Consider the following 23742-nt stretch of genomic DNA (forward strand, 5'->3'; position numbering starts at 1 on the left):
CCACATCTACTCTCCCACTGCCCCCCAGGACCTCCCTCCAGCTATACTCCCATCCTACTGCTCCTTCCCACTGCTGCCCCACATCTACTTCCCCACTGCGCCCTTTCCCCTCTAGGACCTCCCCCATCCCCACACTACTTCTCCCTCCATCTACTACCCCACTGTCTCCCCGCGTCCCCTATCTACTAACTGTCTCTAGTCTCTCCCCAAGACCCAGACCCGGCCCCAGGCTCTCCCCCCGGCGCCTGTCCCCCCCCCCCCCCCCCCCCCGTCAACCGCCCCCGCGCGCGCCCGCTTCCCCACTCAGCCGCCAGGCTCGCTCGCCCCCTCCTGTCGGGAGCGCGTCCCGCTCCCCGCCCGCCCGCGCACGCCGCAGCCCCGCTCCCCGCCCGCTGCTTGCAGCCACCCGGCCGGGCCCGGTCGCTGTGTGCTGGGGGGAGGGGGCCGCACGGACTCGTCCTCTCCGGGCCTCTCCGACACCCCGAGCCGAGGAGGGGAGGCGCCGCGCCCCGGGCAGCCCTGCGGGTAGGTCTGGGCCGAGCCCCGGGAAGAAGCGGCGGGCGGGCAAGATGGAGACTCAGTCAGCGGGCACCCACTCGGGAGGGATGGGAGCCCCTTCTCCGGGCCCGGCGGGGGCCGCAGGCAGCTCCTCCCTGAGCGCCGGGGGGAGCAGTTCCCCATCTCTTCCCTGAGCGCCGGGGGGAGCAGTTCCCCATCTCTTCCCTGAACGCCGGGGGGAGGCGGAACAGGGCCCCCCCCATCTCCTCGCTCAGTGCCGGGGGGGCAGGCGCAGCAGGCCCCCCCATCTCCTCGCTCAGTGCGGGGGGGAGGGGGACAGGCGGAGTAGGGCCCCCCCATCTCGCTCAATGCGGGGGGGAGGGGGACAGGCGGAGCAGGGCCTCCCTATCTCCTTCCTCAGTGCCGGGGGGGTGGCGGGGACTGGTGGAGCAGGGGCCCCCCATCTCCTCATTCAGTGCTGGGGGGGCGGGGACAGGTGGAGCAGGGTCCTCCATCTCCTTTATTGCCCTGGGGCAACATGGTTAACACCACTCTCCCAGGTCTCCTTTCTCTGTGGGGAAGTGACAGACTTGAGTAAAGCTGCCCCTCATCTACTTCCTCAATTCTCTGGGGACAAGGTGACAGAGTGGGGAACTCTTCTAAACATATATCTATCTCAGTGCCCATGAGGGGGAGGTGATACAGCTGGGCTACTCCCCATCTCCTTCTATCAGTGCCCCAGGGAGGTGGCAGCTGGGCAACCCTCAGCTACCCTGGAGGTTGGGGTAGCAGCTGGACAACCTCCCCTGCAAATAGTGCAAGGAGGAACATCCCAACTCAGATGCCCACAGGGTTGGGGCAGCTGTGCAACCTGCTCCCCCTCTTGTTTGTTGCCCACTTTTCTGGCCTCTAAGCAGCAGGGAGAGCTGAACATCGTGTTGTCTTAGTACAGAGTCTTTGTAGTGCCTTGAAATCATCTGTTTATTCTCTTTAGTTCATATTCTTTTTAATTCACATTTTTTTAACTTTCTATTTAGTGCATAGTTCAATTAGTTTATGGAATTTTAATGCATATAAACAGTGCATATTTATTAGGCGGGCATATTGTTTAATGTACATGAATAGTGCATATTTTCATTATCACATAATTTGAGTGCATCTACATTGTTTCTGATGATTTCCTTTTGTGCATGTTTATTAGTGTATACTGTACTATTGTAATGCATGTAAATAATGCACATTTCCATTAGTGCATATAAATAGTACCTATTTATTTCCTTTAGTGTGTACTTAATGGTATATAACACTTTCAGTGCAGTTAGCTAGTGGATATTTATGTCTTAATTGTTTATTTTACATGTGTTTATCATGGGCATATATTCAAAGGGGAATAATATTATGATTTTGCTCTCTATAACTCTCCACAAAATACAGAAGTAGCAAGAAGTTGCTTTTGGAGTGTGACCCTAGATTAGTTTAAGATGATTAGAAAAATAAATGAATGTTACAACTGGTTCCTCGGTATACAAGGGTCAGAGGGTCTCTTACTCTAGTTTATGTTTTATTGTTCTTCAGATAGATGTGTGTGTTTGTGTTTCTGTGTAAGGATCCAAGTGGCAATTGTTAAATATGCCTAGCAAGTGGACTTTAAACCGAACACATGCTATCCTAGGTAAATTATGACTTGGCTTGGTAATGCAGGGCCACTGCACCTTTAATGCATAGTGCTTGAGTAAGTAGCTCCATTGAAGTCAGTGAGGCTACTTGTGTAAGTGCCATTCAGTATGAGAAAAGGTTGCAGTAGCTGGCTGTGTCATCAAGCCAAGGATCACAATTCTAATTTATTTGTGGTACCTTGTTTTGGTTCAGGAACCTCTGAACAATTTCATAGAGCACTTCTTAGTACACAGAGAGTCTAATAAACTGCTTTCTTCCCATTCAGTCATCCACACTCACTCTCCTGTCATTCACAGTCTCTTGACATCCTTGTGGCATCTGTAACAATTGTCTATGTAGGGTAATACTAGGAAATAATTTAATATTTGTTTAGCTTTTTAAAATATAATTTAGCAAGTGCAAAATAAAAAGCCATACTATATGACCAGTCTACTCTCTATGGGTCACCAGGAAATGCTTCATGACTGAAGCTTGGGAAACTCTTATCTAGCTTCAGAAGTAGATTATACTTTGCATGTATGTTTAGGTGTCTTGGTGGTGTGTGTTGTAGAAATACTGATAGGACTTCGAAAAACTACATACAAAGTTTGCTGGTGTTGGAGATTAGGATTTACAGGTAGCTCTTGCATATTTAATTTATTTAGGAAGTTTCAACAAGTTTACAAATCCTTGCCATGTAAATGTCAGAAACAAAACAAACAAACAAACAAAAAGAAATGTTACAACAGTTAGATTTTGTTTAAAGAGACATTATACAGTAATATAGTCATCAGAACACCTATAATATGTTGCTTTAATAACATCTCTAAAATTGAGTGATAGTTCTCTCTACTCATTTAACAGACTAGGCATTTTTCTCAAATTTAATATTCAAAAACTGGACAAGTGTGCTGGGGTTTTTTTTGCAGATGAATGTACTTTATTGGAGTATTGAATAAAAGATAGATACTTAGATATTTGGTTATCTATACTCTGTCTATTTTGCCTGGTACATAATTGAGATAAACCTATTTAATTCACTGGAATACTCAAGATAGGTGAATGTTTCTTTTTATAAACTATTTTTAAAGCTTTATTTACAAGTTGCAAAAGTAAGCACTTAGTGTTTTAAACAAACAAACAAGGTCTTAATTTCAGAAGAGTTAATTTGTACAGACTGAGCTGATAAATATTAACTTTTTTTAGGTAATTGTACTGTTCCTTTTATTTGTGGATATAGTTCATTTGATAGATATTGTATGCTAGTGTATCTCTCATTGTCTGTATCCTTTGGTGGAAGCAGTAAAAACAATATAGTATGTGTGTTACTTCTTTTGGAAGTTTTAAGGTAAAATGTGCTCCTCCAATAGTAATCTGTGGCACATTTGGGAACCAGCACTCCATAACATTGTAGCTTCACACTCAGCATCATACTAGTACTGTCCATGCTAAGGCCTTGTATATGCTAGACTTTACAAACACTCTACCTTGCTCTTCCACTGTTGCAGCTTCACCAGTGGAAGCGACAGCTGGGAATACTAGTGCAAATAGAACACTGGTGACTTCCGGCATTTTTATTATCACATCATGCAGACTTGCTCTAATCAAGGTTAGATGACAAGATGATATAATGCTGGTGCCAAGTCTGCACTAGCTCTATCACTGTGATAGCCACCAATGGAGTTGGTAATTCAGTAGCAGGAGATTTCAGAAAATAAGGTTAGTTATGTTTAAACATTATTTCTAGCACAATTCTAGAAAGGACGCTAGGACCACTTTTTAAAATGTCCCATTTTTGTCAACACAACTTCAACTCTAATGGTGTTCACAGTGTTGAGAGCCATAGTGTAGATGCGCTGCCAGTTATTGTCATAATTTTTAGCTCTGCGTCAGGTAAACCTATTCAGAACAGGTCTTATCAATATTGTTAAAAACACCATCTGTGAGTCAACACTACAACTTCCATTTTATATTGTTACAACTGGTATTAACATTAGGGGGAAATCTCCCTACTGTGGACAGGACTTCACTTCCTGTGCTGGAAATAGTTGTCCCATTAATGTAGGTAAGTTGAGCCACAATCAATACGCATTGTAAGAAATTATGATCAACTGATTATTAGTGGTGATTGATGCTTTCTGCCTCTGGTGTTGAACATGTTTTGGCTCTGTCCACAAAAGCAGCCTAACCCATGGTTAAGGAGGGAGTAGAGGGCATGGTGTTTGACAACTGTTATCAAACACTGTATGAGTTAAGACCTAAGGGGTTTGTAACATGGCTTGGCTAGCATTATTCTTTAAAAATACCCTCTCTGTCTCTTTGAACTGAGAAGCTGATTTAAACACCATGTTAGCACAGTTTCCATCATCGTGTTGGATAGACCATAGTGGTGAAAGAGAGGTCCCAGTAGCTCTAAGCTTAAAGCATAAGGCTATATTAACATAAACAAAAACTATGATTAGTGATAGTTAAGGTTTCATCAGGATGTACCCTGTCCATCCACCACTGGGCATCTCCCTAGAGTGTCTAGCACCTGTTCCACTGGACACTGTCAGTACACCTCAGCTTACCAGTTACTCCTCAGGTCACCACGCCGCTTAACACACAGTACTTAGGTACATTTATAGTGAAAACAAGTAACATAGAGATTTAAGTGATGGAAACAAATGGTTACATATAAAATGAAATCATAACATGCCTTCTATGACGTAGACTGACTTAACTAGATACTTTCATGTTTTATAGAGCAGTGCTCAAGTCCTTCCAACATTTTATAGCCAGGCTTGGCTGCCTGTCACCCTCCATTCATAAGACAGACACTCTATTAGCTTGCCTCCTCAGTGAAGGATCCACCCCTAAATATACCCCAACAATCCATTGCCTTTACTTGTAAACAAGATCCTCTCTTGCTGTTTTTCTCCCTGTAAATTTCCTCTCTTGAAAATTTTGCAATCTTGATTAACATTTGGCTCAATATGCAAACAGGCATCCACTGAGAGATGTATAATGCCTAATACACGACCAGCCACAGAGGTAAATGTCTGTTACCATCTGCTTAAAAGGAACCTGTCTGAGACATGACCTCTTGGTTATCTGCCTTCAAAACAGAATTTTCAGTACTGACACAACTCTTTTTAAATATTATGCATACATATGTTTTGCAGTGAGTAGTATGTTCAGTGGGCTACTGGCTCTCAGGGACCTCACATGCCATGCTTTAATGAATTATTATGCATATACCTGCCCTCAGGGATCCCTGTAAAACACTCTGCACCCCCTGTGCCCTCTGCCTGTCAGTACTAAGAGATTCCTGGGTCATAGTTGATAACACCCCATAAGGCTTTCACTTCATTCTCCAGCAGATACCAAAAAGCAATATGTACCCAACTTTATCAAACTTGGTCGTGGTACATGTAGGTACCAATGACCTAGGGAAGGGTAGGAGAGACATCCTGGAGGCCAAATTTAGGCTGCTAGGAAAGAGACTGAAATCTAGGACCTCTATGGTAGCATTCTCAGAAATGCTTCCAGTTCCACGTGCAGGGCCAGGTAGGCAGGCAGAGCTTCAGAGTCTCAATGCGTGGACGAGACGATAGTGTAGAGAGGAGGGATTTAGATTTATTAGGAATTGGGGAAACTTTTGGGATAGGGGAGCCTATACAGGAAGGATGGGCTCCACCTAAACCAAAGTGGATCCAGACTGCTGGCACTTAACATTAAAAAGGTTGCAGAGCAGTTTTTAAACTAAGAGATGGGGGAAAGCCGATTGCTGCAGAGGAGCACATGGATCGGACAGAGACTTCTCTTAGAGGAGAGTCCATTGATAGAGATTCTCTAGGTTTTAGTCAGGAGGAGAGGATGGAAGAGGATAAAGTATGGGCCAGATCAGAGGAGAAACATTCACATAAAAAAGAATGTGACACATCAGAAAAGGGCAGACAAATAAACAGTGACAAGTTTTTAAAGTGCTTGTACACAAATGCTAGAAATCTAAATAATAAGATGGGTGAACTAGAGTGCCTTGTATTAAAGGAGGATATTGATATCATAGGCATCACAGAAACCAGGTAGAGTGGGGACAATCAGAGGGACACAGTCATTCCGCGGTACAAAATATACTGGAAGGACATAACAGGTCGTGTGGGGGGTGGGGGTGAGGAAGGGGAGTGGCACTATATGTGAAAGAAAATGTAGAATCAAATGAAGTAAAAATCTTAAATGAATCAACATGTTCCATAGAATCTCTATGGATAGTAATTCCATGCTCTAATAAGAATCTAACAGTAGGGATCTATTATTGACCACCTGACCAGGACAGTGATAGTGATGATGAAATGCTAAGGGAGATTAGAGAGGCTATCAAAATAAAGAACTCAGTAATAGTGTGGGATTTAAATTATTCCCATATTGACTGGGTACATGTCACCTCAGGACGAAATGCAGACACAAAATTTCTCGATACTTTAAATGACTGCTTCTTGGAGCAGCTGGTACAGGAACCCACAAGGGGAGAGGCAATTCTTGATTTAGTCCTGAGTGGAGCGCAGGATCTGGTCCAAGAGGTAACTATAACAGGACCGCTTGGAAATAGTGACCATAATATAATAACATTTAACATTCCTGTGGTGGGAAGAACACCTCAACAGCCCAACGCTGTGGCATTTAATTTCAGAAAGGGGAACTATGCAAAAATGAGAAGGTTAGTTAAATAGAAATTAAAAGGTACAGTGACTAGCGTGAAATCCCTGCAAGCTGCATGGACACTTTTAAAAGACACCATAATAGAGGCCCAACTTAAATATATACCCCAAATTAAAAAACACAGTAAAAGAACTAAAAAAGAGCCACCGTGGCTTAACAACCATGTAAAAGAAGCAGTGAGAGATAAAAAGGCATCTTTTAAAAAGTGGAAGTCAGAGCCTAGTGAGGTGAATAGAAAGGAGCATAAACACTGCCAAATTAAGTGTCAGAATGTAATAAGAAAAGCCAAAAAAGAGTTTGAAGAACAGCTAGCCAAAAACTCAAAAGGTAATAACAAAATGTTTTTTAAGTACATCAGAAGCAGGAAGCCTGCTAAACAACCAGTGGGGCCCATGGACGATCGAGATACAAAAGGAGTGCTTAAAGACAATAAAGTCATTGCGGAGAAACTAAATGAATTCTTTGCTTTAGTCTTCACGGCTGAGGATGTTAGGGAGATTCCCAAACCTGAGCCATCCTTTGTAGGTGACAAATCTGAGGAATTGTCACAGATTGAGGTGTCACTAGAGGAGGTTTTGGAATTAATTGATAAATTTAACAGTAACAAGTCATTGGGACCAGATGGCATTCACCCAAGCGTTCTGAAGAACTCAAATGTGAAATTGCAGAACTATTAACTATGGTTTGTAACCTGTCCTTTAAATCAGCTTCTGTACCCAATGACTGGAAGATAGCTAATGTAACGCCAATATTTAAAAAGGACTCTAGAGGTGATCCCGGCAATTACAGACCGGTAAGTCTAATGTCAGTACCGGGCAAATTAGTTGAAACAATAGTAAAGAATAAAATTGTCAGACACATAGAAGAACATAAATTGTTGGGCAAAAGTCAACATGGTTTCTGTAAAGGGAAATCATATCTTACTAATCTATTAGAGTTCTTTGAAGGGGTCAGCAAACATGTGGACAAGGAGGATCCAGTGAACATAGTGTACTTAGATTTCCAGAAAGCCTTTGACAAGGTCCCTCACCAAAGGCTCTTATGTAAATTAAGTTGTCATGGGATAAGAGGGAAGATCCTTTCATGGATTGAGACCTGGTTAAAAGACAGGGAACAAAGGGTAGGAATAAATGGTAAATTTTCAGAATGGAGAGGGGTAATTAGTGGTGTTCCCCAAGGGTCAGTCCTAGGACCAATCCTATTCAACTTACTCATAAATGATCTGGAGAAAGGGGTAAACAGTGAGGTGGCAAAGTTTGCAGATCATACTAAACGGCTCAAGATAGTTAACACCAAAGCAGACTGTGAAGAACTTCAAAAAGATCTCACAAAACTAAGTGATTGGACAACAAAATGGCAAATGAAATTTAATGTGGATAAATGTAAAGTAATGCACATTGGAAAAAATAACCCCAACTATACATACAATATGATGGGGGCTAATTTAGCTACAACTAATCAGGAAAGAGAGTTTGGAGTCATCATGGATAGTTCTCTGAAGACGTCCACGCAGTGTGCAGCGGCAGTCAAAAAAGCAAACAGGATATTAGGAATCATTAAAAAAGGGATAGAGAATAAGACAGAGAATATCTTATTGCCCTTATATAAATCTGTGGTACGCCCACATCTTGAATACTGTGTATGGATGTGATCTCCCCATCTCAAAAAAGATATACTGGCATTAGAAAAGGTTCAGAGAAGGGCAACTAAAATGATTAGGAGTTTGGAACGGGTCCCATATGAGGAGAGATTAAAGAGGCTAGGACTTTTCAGCTTGGAAAAGAGGGGACTAAGGGGGGATATGATAGAGGTATATAAAATCATGAGTGGTGTGGAGAAAGTGAATATGGAAAAGTTATTTACTTGTTCCCATAATATAAGAACTAGGGGCCACCAAGTGAAATTAATGGGCAGTAGGTTTAAAATGAATAAAAGGAAGTTCTTCACACAGTGCACAGTCAGCCTGTGGAACTCCTTGCCTGAGGTGGTTGTGAAGGCTAGGACTATAACAGGGTTTAAAAGAGAACTAGATAAATTCATGGAGGTTAAGTCCATTAATGGCTATTAGCCAGGATGGGTAAGGGATAGTGTCCATATCCTCTGTTTGTCAGAGGGTGGAGATGGATGGCAGGAGAGAGATCACTTGATTATTGCCTGTTAGGTTCACTCCCTCTGGGGCACCTGGCATTGGTCACTGTCGGTAGACAGGATACTGGGCTGGATGGACCTTTGGTCTGACCCAGTATGGCCATTCTTATATTCGTATGTAATGCAAAACCTTAGTGGCAACCTCAAATTATTAAACCATCAATTTGTAAGCACATGGAGGATAATAGGGTGATAAGGAATAGCCAGCATGGATTTGTCAAGAACAAATCATGCCAAACCAATCTAATTTCCTTTGTTGACAGGGTTGCTGGTCTAGTGGATAAGGGGAAGCAGTAGATGTGATCTATCTTGATTTTTAGTAAGGCTTTTTACACAGTCCCACATGACAATCTTATGTCCATAGAAAACTAGGAAAATACGGTGTAGATGAAATTACTAAATGGTGGGTGCCCAACTGATTGAAAGACTGTACTCAAAGAGTAGTTATCAATGGTTTGCTGTCATGTTTGGAGGATGTATCTAGTGGGGTCCCTCAAGGGTTGGTCCTGGGTGTGGTACTATTCAATATTTTCATTAATGACTTGGATAATAGAGCTGAGAGTATGCTTATAAAATTTGCAGAAGACAACGGCCTGGAAGGGGTTGCAAGTACTTTGTAGGACAGGATTAGAATTCAAAATGACCTTGACAAATTGAAGAATTGATCTGAATTCAACAAGATGAAATTCAATAAAGATGAATACAAGTACTTCATGTAAGAAGGAAAAACCAAATGCACAACTACAAAATGGGGAATAATTGGCTAAGTGGAAGTGTTGCTGAGAAGGATCTGGGGTTATAGTGGATCACAAATTGATTATTAGTTAATAATCTAATGCAGCTGCAAAAAAGGCCAATATCATTCTGGGATGTATTAAACAGGAGTGTTGTATGTAAGATACTGGAGGTAATTGTCCCCCTCTGATTGGCATTGGTGACGCATCAGCTGGAGTACTGTGTCCAATTCTGGACACCACACTTTAGGAAAGATGTGGATAAATTGGAGAGAATCCAGAGGAGAGCAACAAAAATGATGATAAATTTAGAAAACCTGACCTATAAAAAAGGTTAAAACAACTGGGCTTGTATAGTCTTGAGAAAAGAAGACTGAGAGGAGACAGGATAATATTCAAATATGTTAATGACTGTTATAAAGAGAAGAGTGATCAATTGTTCTCCATGTCCACTGAAGGTAGAATAAGAAGTAATGGACTTAATCTGCATTATGGAAGGTTTAGGTTAGCTATTTGGAAAAACTTTCCAACTATAAGGATAGTTAAGCTTGGGAATAGACTTCCAAGGGAGGTTGTGGAAATCCAATCACTGGAAGTTTTTAAAAACAGGTTGGACAAACATCTGTTAGGGATGGTCTAGGAGTTTTTGTTGGTACTGCCTCAGTGCAGGTGGCTGGACGGGATGACTTTTTGAGATCCCTTCCAGCCCTACATTTCTATGATTTTATGCTTTGTATTAACAGATCAGCACATCTTACTGTTAAACATTCAGAGTATTTGGGAAGTTAATCTGCTTTAACATTATTGAGGTTGCCATTAAGGGTTTATCTTGTCCTGGTGACAAACCAGCTGTATTTTTTTAGGCTGGGACCTGCTACTGTCCCCAAGATTCATAGGCGTCCCCATCAGAAATGCCTCGCAAGTTCCAGGAAAGAAGAACTTATTCCTTGACTCCTGTGTAGCACTGGTAGAGCTCCCGTGCTCCACTACAGAGGAGGTCCCTAGGCCACCCATCCCTCTTTTCCCAAATCCTCTGGCCTATTGTTCTCTTCCTTCTGCCACAGCAACACCTATTAAAAAAAAGAAATGACCATAAAACCCCTTTGTTTACAACCATTTATAATTTTTAACACCCCCTCGCCACTGACTAAAATCAAGAAAACCTTTCTGGTCTCGTGCCACAGCCCTCCTTATGGAAGATAAGGATATTCACGGAAGATGGTCTAAAGCCTGAGTGGCTGCTGATGTACCAAACAAAAATCTAATCGATGACCCAGCTGTGCAAGTGCCAGGCTTCTCTTCCCCACGTGCATATGGACGGCTCTAAACCATATCTGCATCTAACATGGAAGATGCGCATACTTACTCCATAGATTGAAAGCAAGGGAATTACCAAACTGCGACTGTGGTCTGATGCAAACTGTCAGACACATCATGGACAATTGCCCAATCCATGCTCTTCCTGGAGGTGTCTCAGCCATTTACATGGCTATCCCCTCTGCTCTGGACTGGATAAGAGATTTCTTAAGATCCAACTGTAGTCATACTGTTGCTTTCACTGTTTGACTATCGCCATATGAAAGAAGTAGTTTTTTAAGTGACACCAACACAAACCCCTAAAAGCAAGAAATGAGTAGCTAAAATAATAATTTTTTCACTACCATAATACCCATCTCTCATATTAAGTGTTCTTATGGCTTGTTTATTCACAGAAGCTGCACTGGTTTAAGTTAGATTGGTTTAAAAGCCAATTTAATTAAATTGGTTCAAACTGTTGTGAGGATGCACTTATATTGGTTTACAACTGATTATATTGGTTTACCTTGCTCATCTAAATTTACAGGTGTAAGATAAACCAATAGCAGCCAGGTTCACATTGATTTAATAGTGTCGACACACACAGTTGCATGGGTTTAACTGAATGGGTTTTAAATCACACCTCTTGCTAAACCAATACAAATTTGTGTGTAGACCAGTCCTCACTTGTACTCTACATCCCTCTGCCAACAAAGTTACTTCCACTCTGAACATGAGTCTTAAAAACTTATTTTGTAAAAATCTCATTAAAAATGGCACAAATAAAAACAAAGAATGTAAACTTTAGTAATACTTGCATTTTTTCATAGCACGATGAAAAAATTGATACAGAGAGAATAATAAGCATTCCAAAAATATCCCTGTTGTCTGTTTTTAACTGGATTGTCTCACCTTTTTTCAGACTCCCCCCTTTTGCGAGAACTCTGAAACACTCTCTGTGATCTGCGCTTTGCTCCTCTCATGTGTCAATTCTGATATCATCAATTATAGACAGGTAACATTTGTCTCTAGAGAATTTTATCACTTGTCAGAAGTAAGTGCAAGTATGTACGCAAAGATGAAGTTGCAGCATTTTACACGTTAGTGGTATATATTTGCGGGCGAGAACTCCCCGCTGTAGTGTTGGAGTGGCTGGGGAGGTGGATCTTGGAAGCCATGGCAAGACTTATTGTTCCCTGTGGGGAGAGGGGATGCAGATGGCAGAGTATGGTAGACTCTGAATAGGAGGAAAATGGTGCTAGGAATTTGGGGTGGTGGTTGTTGATATTTGCCTGGCAATGCTCTCTATGACTGCCTCCCTTGTGCATCATTGTGTCTGTTCTGTATTCTGTCCGATTCCCTGTGTTACATTGCTCTTGCTCAGCTGAAGCCAACTTTCTCTGTGACTGGGCCATTGAGGCAGACTGGAGAGCCGTGAGCTCCTCCTGAAAGCTAGAGCCTGCATGCCAATGTTCAAATGAGACATTGAAGGAAAAAATGTTGATTATTAACTCTGATTCATGTTCTCAGATATTATATCAACATATACAAATCTAGCATCTCATGCATGGTGTGCTTACTTGCTGTTTGTTATATCTTTCCATTACACTAATACAACTTGGTGACACAAAAGGAGAATTTGCAGAACCCTCATGCATGCATTAAGTGTCATGAGAAGTCTCAGGCAATTCTATAATGTAAACTATATTGAAGAGTCGAAAGAGAAGTGAGACGTTGCCTTGTTAAAATCAGAAGATTTTTGACTGCTTTTTACAGACACTAACTACTTACCTCTGTTATTACCACACCAAAAATTCGTCCCCTTCCCAAATTGTATCTTACATTTTTTTGTCCTTTTCTAAACAACACAGGATTACTGGGTATTCTTACTTTGAAACTGAAATTGTAATGCAATCTTAACTATGGTTTCATGACTGCTCCACCATATGTTGCTCAAAAAATCTGAATTATAGTGCACAGAGAATCTGTGTTATAACAACCATTTAATATATGGATGTGCTGAACTACATTATTACTGCATCTATATTTAAATATTGCACATGTAAAATCATGTTCACATATTTACACATGCACTGCATATGCACTGTGATAAGGTTTATATACCCATGCACCTTAGAAGGAAGAAAGGGGTTAATGCAGGCAATAGGAAGCAGGAAATGCCCCAACTGGAACTGATTACAACTGCTATGAATGCTATGCCCTCTGAAGGAGAGAGGTTGCTGAAGAGAGATGTCAGCTCTGGGAAAAGAGACTCAACCTTTATATTGTTGTGAACTCTTTCTGCCAGTAAGTAGACCCTGCAAGCAACTGTGTGATACTATTTAAGTTGGGCTACGCTAAGCCGTTTATTATATTTCTCTTTTTCCTACATTTAACATAAAGGGCTACTGACCTAGTATACACTGGAGAAATTTGCCATGCTGAAAACTGTGGTCTCCTTGTCATGCTTGTAAGGCACTTCATGGCCACGTACATGTACTCCAAATAGTTTGTGTATTCCAGATAGTGTTTGGATTAGATTTGCCTCCAGCAGGGTTAAATACTGTCTTAGTCTGAATGGTTTCAGCCTGTATAAATTTAGTTTCCGTGTAGACCGTGCTAAAATGGTTCAAATTGTCCTCCCACTACTGTCCAAGAGTGCACTGGTGGCCTTTTCAAATCTCTCAGGATCCACTTCTCTTGAGATTTGTGCTGGGATCTGCATGATAGGAATCTAGAAAGCGTTACAACAGAAAAAGGGTAGAATGGTGCTAGTATGGAAGTGAGGCAAAACTACAGTGATTCAAAATATAAATAAGCTTGGCTAATATGAATATACTGAACAGTTTGTGCTTAAATCAGTTATGCCCAACACATTCAATTAGAAATAGGTCAATTCTCAGTTGTGGACATGGCCTTAAAGGGGTGCTACCAGCTGGGCAACAGACAACCCATTTGGAACATCATAGACAGGTGCATACCTTTTTGTACATTAGGATTAGAGTGCACTGAAGTGATGTACAGACAAAAGGTGCTGATACACTTTTTGGAGATTTTACCCTATGAAGCTATTCTGAAGGTCTGGCTGTGATATTACTTTATTCTGCTGGTTTGATTTAAAAAAAAAAAAAAAAAATCCAAGGCAAATCTCTGGAAACATAAGGATCACTCCTTTTAATGTGTGAATTATTAACGTGATATGTAAGAAGTTGTTACAGTACATCATAAAGGTACAGGATGCTATAAACCCTTAATTTGCAGATTATTGACATAACAGGCCACAGTTGCTTTGCAGTATTGATGGGGATTTGTGCAAATATGTATGAATCTGTAAGACATGGTTTGTTTGTTTTTGGTCTCCTTATACCTTTAAAAGCCAGTAAAATCAATTGTTAAAAATTATCAATTGTCACTCTTTGGCTGAGGCCTTGCATTCCATGTTTCTGCTTGGATCAAATGTTTATGGCTATTTTATAAACTGCTGAAAAATGGGATTTATAATGGAAAAAAGATTCATTTATTTAAAAAATACTTTTTTGCAGTGTTCAGCCGGCTACATAGTTGGTTAGAGACTATTCAGAATTTTTTTCCAGCTATTTGGCCAGTCCTAATAGTGAGTTACATTTTTTAAATGTAGTAAATATGACTATTGTTAAAACATGTTAAAATTAAGTGCTGTGGACAGAAGCAAGGCCTTAGGTTGTATGACTGCACAGGTATTTTTCACTCTGATTTTTAGGCTTAGATCTCAGGATGTTAGATGCTGGGTAAATGTTTCAAGACTTGTTCGTATCACATAATCTGTTATCACAAATTAAATCTTTAAATCCACAGGCAGACTGAAGTTTGCATTACTGGTGCCCATTCTGTACCTGCTCTGTTAGTAAATACTGAGGTTTTTGGTGCTGCCAAATGCATGCGCACGCGCGCTCTCTCTCTCTCTCTCTCTCAATCTATACACCTCTACCCCGATATAACGCGACCCGATATAACACGAATTCGGATATAATGCGGTAAAGCAGTGCTCCGGGGGTGGGTGGGGCTGTGCACTCTGGCGGATCAAAGCAAGTTCGATATAACGCGGTTTCACCTGTAACGCGGTAAGATTTTTTTGGCTCCTGAGGACAGCGTTATATTGGGGTAGAGGTGTATATATATTAATATGGGTATTGGGCATGTGTATGATAATGTTGGGGAGATAAAGATAACTGTTCCATTCCAGTCACAGGTTAAGCCTCAGTTGGGGCACAGTGCATTCATTTTGGGATATCAAGTTTTCATAAAAGATGAGTGTGACGGGTTGGATCACAGAAACCCCCTTGGGAACTGCCACCTGATGTGCCAAGACTACCCCTGCTTCTGTTTTCCCTGCCAGCTTAGGGCTCCAGCACTCCATCTTGCTGAGCCAGCCACTCCTGTCTGGCTCCAACACAGACTCAGGGTCCGAATCAATTGTCCCAAAACTGCAAGTGTACCCAAAAACAGCTCACAGGAGTGTGCTTGTCTTTAGCACTCAGATGCCCAACTCCCAATGGGGTCTAAACCCAGATAAATCCGTTTTACCCTGCATAAAGCTTATGCAGGGCAAACTCATAAATTGTTCGCCCTCTATAACACTGATAGAGAGATATGCACAGCTGTTTGCTCCCCCAGGTATTAATACATACTCTGAGTAAATTACTAAATAAAAAGTGATTTTATTAAATACAGACAGTAGGATTTAAGTGGTTCAAAGTAGTAACAGACAGAACAAAGTAAGTCACAAGCAAAATAAAATAAAATGCTCAAATCTATGCCTAATCAAACTAAATACAGATAATCTCACCCTCAGAGATGCTTCAGTAAGTTTTTCTCAGACTGGACACCTTCCAGGCCTGGGCACAATTCTTTCCCCTGGTACAGCTTTTGTTCCAGCTTAGGTGTTATCTAGGGGCTTCTCCATGATGGCTCCTCTCCTTCTCTGTTCTCTTCCACCCCTTTATATATCTTTTGCATAAGGCGGGAATCCTTTGTCCCTCTGGGTTTCCACCCCCCCTCACTGGAAAAGCACCAGGTTAAAGATGGATTCCAGTTCAGGTGACATGATTACATGTCACTGCAAGACTTCATTACTCACTTGCCAGCACACACATATACAGGAAGACTCAAAGGTAAATACAGCCATCTGCAGACAATGAGAGTCATCAAGATTCCAAACCATCCTTAATGGCCCACACTCTACATAATTACAATAGGCCCTCAGAGTTATGTTTTATATTTCTAGTTTTAGATACAAGAGTGGTACATTTATACAAATCAGATTATCATACTCAGTAGATTATAAGCTTTGTAATGATACCTTACAAGAGACCTTTTGCATGAAGCATATCCCAGTTACATTATATCACTTATTACCGTATTTTCTCTAAATCTATCCCAGTTACATTATATTGACTTATTATTATATTTTTATAAAACCATGTAGACTGCACAACGTCACAATGAGTTAAACTGAAGAAAGAGTCAGAGGAAAGAAGCACACATAATAAAAGCTTTGGAAAAATAAGACTATGAAGCATGTTCAGTTTAGGGAAAGAGACCTGCTTGCTGTCTACGTATAACTAAAGAGATGTACTAAAAATGATAGGGATCAATTATTCTCCATAACTAAGGACAGAACAAGAAGTGATGGGCTACAGCAGAGAATATTTTAGGAAAAATTGGCTTCACTAAATGCACTGTTCAGAAATGGGAGAAGCTGCCAAAGAAGGTTATGGAATTGGCATGACTGGAGATGGTGAGAGCTAGATTTGGCATTCATCTAAAAATATCACTAGGCACTCATCTAGAACTTTGTTTATATGAGGGAAATAATAAAAAAAATTCCTACTGTTGAAGTCAGTGCTACTCTGCAATACTACAGGGGTCTGTGCTGATGGAGTCCTATGCAGGATCTGTACTTCTGCTAGTACTATAGTTTCAAAGTGACCCCCTCGGATCTCATAAACAAAAGATTCTGTGCCAGATCATCAGCTATGGCTTAGGAACGACACAGCATAGGCTGTGTGCTAATGTGACCGTTGCACTCCCTCTATCCTGTGACTGCTATGTGCTGGTCTGGTTCCCAGGCCTAAGTTAAAACATCTTGAAGGGTACATTAGCTGCCAAGAGCCCCAAGCTGAAGCTGATCATCAGTGAAGCCTAAGGGTGTCCTAGCCATGCCCCTTATGTCAGCAGCAAGGGCAGAGGCGGATAATGGTGTAGGAGCTGTTAATTCTGTAGTGAGTTGGTCCTCTCGTGACTGATTATGGCAGCTCTATCTCATCAGATTTTGCCAATGGTGTGATGCAAAGTAGATCTGGTCCTATGTCTTTTGATAAGAAAATGTTATTTCACATGAATGTTATAAAGCATATGGAAAGATGGCACACAAAATAGGGTATATTTGCAGACTTGTTCAACTAGAATGTTTAAAAGAGTTCCATGAGCCATGAACAGCTCTTTAATGGTTATGGGGAATATTTTCCCTGCAAGTTCCATGCACCTTACAATAATGTATCTGAGGTATGGTAACAAAATTACTAATTTTAAAATTCAAGTCACTGTTTAAAGCTGTTAAAATGAATGTATCTACACATTACTCTTTAGGAAAGACGTGGTTGGCAGGTGACTTCTGTACAACAGTTGTCTCTGGAAGTTTTGTGAACGTTACGTATTGTGTGCTTTATTTGTTTCAATTCTTAATAGTGTGTGTGAATTTGATGTTTTTAGATGTGACTAACAGCTGTACCAAGTATAGTGAGGAGTTGTGCTGTGCAAGTTTTATTTATTTCTCAAGTGCCAATATTTTTCTCGATGCTGTGAAAGGTAGCTTAAAGTGTATTTGAATGGAATAGTTAGTGGCAGGTGTTGGCCTGATTTTCAGAGGTGCTGAGCACCTCCTGCTTACAGTTACTTCTGGTTGTAAAAAAAACTTTGAAGTGTGATCCAACTTTGTTTGAAAGGGAACCAATTTAAACCATGACTCTGAGAGAGATTTGAGCTGACCACATTCATCTTAGCAGGGAGTTAGCTCAGGCTAATAGGTGTTGGATAAATTTAAGCTCCACCATCCTTCAAGCCCCCTGAATGAATTGAGAGAGTGATCTTTTTCTCTGGTTTCCCCTTGCTGTTCCAGAGTCTGCTGCCTGCTTTGATAGTAGTAATGGAGTGGGAGAAGGGAGAGAGTGTCTCTGCAAATCTACTCACTGACAGCCTTTGTTTTAGGATAGTTCTTGCCTGTGAATAGTTTCAGTACTTACCTCAGCTGCTTTCTTAATCTGCCGCAGAACTAAATTGACTAGATTTTTATCAATTTGTATGTTTTTCACAAAGTTCTGGATAGCAGCAGTGAAATTGTTTATTAATTTCACATTGCAGCAGTAATGGAAAACTTAGAAGCAGAAGCATTGGGAGCCATCTGCTGAATCAGGAAGATGACATTGTATTGCTTTTCATTTGATAGGTTATTGATGCAACTAAGTGGCTAGAATTGTTTTCCTCAAACGAAAGCTTAGATTTACCCAGGAAAGCTTCCAAATCATTGTGGGTGAGAGGATATTTCAAGTCCAGATTATTTAAATTTTATCGTTGATGCACTTCTTACATCATTTTATGTGTTTGAAAGATTTTTTTTTAAATGTCATGCTACCTTTGATTTTTTGAATCTGTTGATAGACATCTTGTTTCCTTAAGTGGTTTGCATTCAAGCCAGTTCAGGCTAATTTTAGGGAACCTTCATAGCTGTTGGAAAAGAGTATGTTTTTGGTTAAACGATGTCATATTATATATTTATACATATTTGTCTTTTATTTTTGGTAGAAAAATGATGCATCCTGTTGCCAGCAGTAATACAGCTTTCTGTGGGACTGGCAAGAGTTCTTGCCTTAACGAAGACAATGTGAGATCCACTGATCAGTTTGACTTGTATTCTACACAGCAAAGCAAATACAGCCACACAGTCAGCCACAAACCAATTGCATGCCAGAGACAAGACACGTTAAATGAAACACACTTGCAGGCCACAAGTGGCAGGAATATAGAGACAAAAGATGAACTAAAGAAAAAGAAAAACCTCAACCGATCTGGTAAACGTGGAAGGCCATCGGGGACCACAAAATCAGCGGGGTACCGAACCAGCACAGGTCGACCTCTTGGGACCACCAAAGCAGCTGGATTTAAAACAAGTCCAGGCAGACCCTTGGGTACAACTAAAGCTGCAGGATACAAAGTCAGCCCAGGCAGACCTCCAGGTAGCATTAAAGCTCTATCACGGCTTGCAAATCTAAGTTATACTTGTGGCAGTGCAGCTTTTCCCTATCCTATGGTGCATAACAGAGGAGTACATGCTGCTGGTGAAACTAGTAGCAAAGTCAAACAACCCAATGAGTGAAAGAAAGGAATTAGATAGTATTTCCTAATTAATCCTTTTTAAACTGAGTCTTGGCATGTTTCTCACATTTTTATGTAATATTTCTATAACTTTGGCTTTCCAAATTTTATTTTTTGTTCATATGTCCAACATGCAGTCCACTAATTTTTAATATAACATGAAAGGGCATAGGTATTGCTTTGTTTTTGTTTTTTACATAGGTTTATAAGTAAACTCTTAAATTATGCCCTTGTGTGTTTCCTTAAAGTAATACTCATATCCTGAGCTTCACAATTATTGTCTGAAAAATTTAATTGTGTGATTATGCACCAAGAAATTGAAATAAGCAGGAAAACATTATCTGGCTGTTGGCTATGAAGTAAGCCTAGGCCATAATAAAGATCTTGTCCAGAAGAATTTATAACTGATGAAACAAAACAAACAATTCTGGACTATTTTACAAGTAAGAATCTGTTACAGTTTTGAAATGTCTGTGGGTTTTGTGAATAGAGAGCAAACTAAATTTTCCACTTTTGCTAGACCTGATACAGACCTCAATTGTTCATAAATATTTTGAAACTTTAAAAGCTATTTTTTTTAAAAGTGCTAATTTCAGGCAGTTTTTATTTGCTCTATTGTAGCATTGGCAGGTCTCACTGATGTTCCAAAAATATTTTTTGAAAACGTGTAATAATAATAATAAGAATAATAAACATGTATGCAGCGCTTTACATCTTCAAAAGCGCCTTACAAACATGAGCTAATTTGCCTTTAGGTGATGGCAGATCTTGTAGTTATGCTACTTACAGGATTCTGCTGTATAATTTTAAAAATGCCTGAGAGTGCATATACCAAACTGCAAATAATTAATTAAAAATCTGATATATTTTATAAATAACTACAAAATAAGTACTGTTAATTCTAGTAACAAACTGAATAGACAGTAATATTACACAGTATGTTCTTAAATCTGTAAATAGCTACATAAGCTGTATTTTGCCTTCACAGTATGTGCTTTGATGGCAGCAGTTAATAAGTTTTAAAGTATTAATTTAATATGTTTATAGATTAAACTTTTTTACACTGTTGCCAGCTTTTCAGATTTCGTTTTTCCAGATGTTCCAGGAATACAGTTATCCCATTGTTTAACATTTATACTATATTTAAGTTATGGACGCTTATATATCTACCAAAGGATAATATTTTCATGATTCATAATAGCAAACTGTATAGTTGGTTCAAACAGGATGCAGTTTACCGAATTGCTAGACCCCAGATAGAAAGCATTTCATAGGAATTAATCTATGCATGCAAGTTGAAAAGCTATATTGGTTAACTATAAATATCTTTTTCTGCTCAAACTGAAACCTTTCCTGCATCTAACCAGTTCCATTTTCAACTGGGTGTGTTTGGTTTAAAAAAGTGCGCGTGTGCATGTGTGTGTAATATGTACACACCCGCCTATACTTGGAAAATAACATTCCTCAATATTGCATATTGTTATATTTATTCTAAATAGCTCTTGCTAGAGTTAAAGCTTTTAATTCTGGAAGAAAGTTTACATAAAATTGTTTAAAATATAGTTTAAAATTATACTGAATTTATAGCTTCAAATACCAGTGGGAGTTATATAATGTTTGCAGGTTTTTGGGAACAGAAATCTTTCAGGTTAATTAGAGCTTTTGTTGAAAATGAACAGTATCAATACTTTTGTTGTAAGATAAAGTCTGGCTTGCTGTAATTTTGATGAGAACTCTGATTTCAATAATGACAACTTAAGAAACAGATGTCATGTTTCATACCTTTTTTATCAGGAAAAAAGCAGCAAGCCTTCAGGTGTTCCAGTGATGCCTAACACATAATGAGCTGGACTTTATGCTGTACTTTACAATAGGTGTGTTGAATTGTGATTGGGGGACTATGTATGCACTGGCAACTAAGACAATGAACCTCAACAATACTGGATGGCTCCTTAGTCAATGTGTAAACTAATGGCAGCTAAACTGCTACTAAAATATAGTTTCTCCATGCTGAAGCTATAAAGTCAAGTTACACTTTCTGTTCCTCAACAAACTGAAAAATATGACACTCTTAGTAATTTTTCTCAGAATGGTGTAACTTCTGATACATGCAAAAAGCTAACATGAGCTAATTCACCCTCAGGATATGTGTTATATTGGCTGTTTTATCAGATGATTTTTCAACAAAAGGCTGCTTTAAGTTTCCTGAACTCTTCCTGGAAAGCAGTCTTCTTCAGCTGAATGTAATAACTACAGGAGTGTCACACCTCGCTGGCAAGGAACACTTTGCATGTCACCAATGTACCTTCGAATAATGCCACTTCTTACCTCCTTCTGTTTATCCTGTTCACCCGTTTCGTTTCTCACTTGTGCATCTACTCAATGGTGCTGTGCCGTGTGTCAGGAGATAATGCAGATGTATTATTGTTCTACTAGAATAATGAATTTTGTATTCAAGTATGTGGATGAAATAATGAAATCATCTAAACAATTTATATTCATTATAGTGTTTATTAATATCAGATGAAATATAATCCCAGTAAAAAGAATGAACGTTGTCAATTGTGAAAGGATGAACTAAAGTAGAAAAATGTGTTCATGGCATCTGTAAAGGGCCACTTGGCACCTTGGATTTGGCAATGAGACCAGAAAGTGCAATGCTGGGCACTTCCTCATTCTGGTTTATTTTATACATAACTGCAGTTTACTGGTGCCATGCTGTGGGAGAAAGAGAGAGAAGTCAAGAAGTCAAAATGAAATACGAATGGAATCTTCAAATGTTTTTGCTTTGCCTATTATATATAATCTACAGAATATATTGTGCTTTTTTTGTAACACTGTCTGTTGTCATGACAAACACTGAAACAGCATGTTAATGCCTATACTTTGATATTATCAATGGGAAAACTGGCCTTTTCCACTATAGTATGAAAACATTATTTGTAAGGTAAATCGCTAATTTTATATTATGTACAATAATACTGCTCTTCATAAGATAGGGTTACTGTTATGTATTAACACTGTTGAGAAAAATGATCTACATGTCAAGTTTTGTGTTTTTAATGATTTTTTTTTTAAATATCACATTTCTAATGTCTTATTTATACATAAGTGAAACCTAAGTAATAGAGAACTCAAAAGCCATTGTTTAAAATACATCCAGTAACTGCTATTCAATTTCCAATTAAATTTACATAAACTTTAGAATTCAATAATTTTGCTACTATTTTTGAAGTTTTGCACTGTACATTTTCAGAATGCTAGCAGCACATATTGTCAAGAAAAAAAATCTATCAGAAAGTGGCTAACTTTTAATACTAAAATGGCATTTTTAAATATTCACTGTTAGCTCTGTCATTAAAACAACACATTCTTTATATATTGTATTTGCTTTTAATTAATCACACACAACTTCATATATCAAGACCCATTAAACATCTTTGTTCTGAAATAATACATTTTCATTTTGTCTGGAAGTTTTCTTTGGATTCAGTCAGGACAAAACCAAACCTAGTCAGTGGAGTGATATGTTTGGGGAAAGAATTACCTTTATCTGCAACATATAAAGTAATTGAGATCAGAACTTCACTTTTTCCCCCCATTTTGAAGAGCTTTAAAAGGCAGAGCAATTCAAGGTTATTTGTCTGAAGGTTACTTTAGCTGTGACTCTGCTGTTCTTTGTACTACAGGTACAGTAAAGTTTAATGTTATCCCAACAGAAAATTAAAAATTCAAAGCAGTTGATCATAATCATAAAAACTTGGAACTGCCAACTTCATTTCTGATCACAAAAATTTGTTCCCTTTATTATTATTATTATTATTATTATTATACATATATGTTAACATTGCTTAAATATGTTTTTGAACTCTAGTAGACACTAGAGCCTTTTCCTAGCGATTATTTTCCTCATGTAGGCAAATCTATGTTTTCAAATTTTTGCAAGTATAATGATGATACGATAAATTGTTAGGAAGATTTTGCTTATCATGTAGTAATTTGGACCACTTTGATTCCTTAATCTTTCACAGTTTGCTTTTCCCACAGGTTATTTTGGAGGAGACAATTATCCAATAAATATCTAATATCAGCACCCTGTTCTCTGCTGTAAAAAGCCTGTTTAGATGCTGTTTGTTTTTATGTCCATGAACTTGAGCTACTCATGTGCAATTATGTGTATGGGAATGGAGTAGTCTTCATGATCTGTATTTACATCACCATATGGATGTATATTTATTAATAAAGTCAATACATTAAAACCAAATATTTTATTCTTGTTTTACACCATTCTGAAACTTGG

The 23742-nt window shown here is 39.4% G+C and overlaps 1 protein-coding gene across 4 annotated transcripts; it reads left to right on the forward strand.

Annotated features, from left to right (window-relative positions):
• The first annotated feature begins 368 nt into the window (after positions 1-368).
• CUNH5orf24 (chromosome unknown C5orf24 homolog) lies at positions 369-23696 on the forward strand. Of its 4 annotated transcripts, XM_024205825.2 has the most exons (4): positions 369-525; positions 11956-12048; positions 13171-13340; positions 18873-23696. In XM_024205825.2, the coding sequence occupies exon 4, from the start codon at positions 18877-18879 to the stop codon at positions 19441-19443; it is 567 nt and encodes a 188-aa protein (XP_024061593.1). In that variant the 5' UTR covers positions 369-525; positions 11956-12048; positions 13171-13340; positions 18873-18876; the 3' UTR covers positions 19444-23696. The 4 variants fall into 4 exon arrangements, with proteins under 4 accessions (XP_024061593.1, XP_024061592.1, XP_024061594.1 ...); XM_024205824.2 differs by lacking the exon at positions 13171-13340; XM_024205826.2 differs by lacking the exons at positions 11956-12048; positions 13171-13340 and having other exon boundaries at positions 18873-19303; positions 21237-23696.
• Positions 23697-23742: the final 46 nt, after the last annotated feature.

This window comes from Terrapene carolina, unplaced genomic scaffold (assembly GCF_002925995.2).
Source record: "Terrapene carolina triunguis isolate 2854851 unplaced genomic scaffold, T_m_triunguis-2.0 Scaffold629, whole genome shotgun sequence".
Classification (NCBI taxonomy): domain Eukaryota; kingdom Metazoa; phylum Chordata; order Testudines; family Emydidae; genus Terrapene; species Terrapene triunguis.

Excerpts from the sequence above, each read along its gene's own strand:
- CUNH5orf24 (XM_024205825.2), top strand. The coding sequence starts at position 18,877 with ATGATGCATCCTGTTGCCAGCAGTAATACAGCTTTCTGTGGGACTGGC.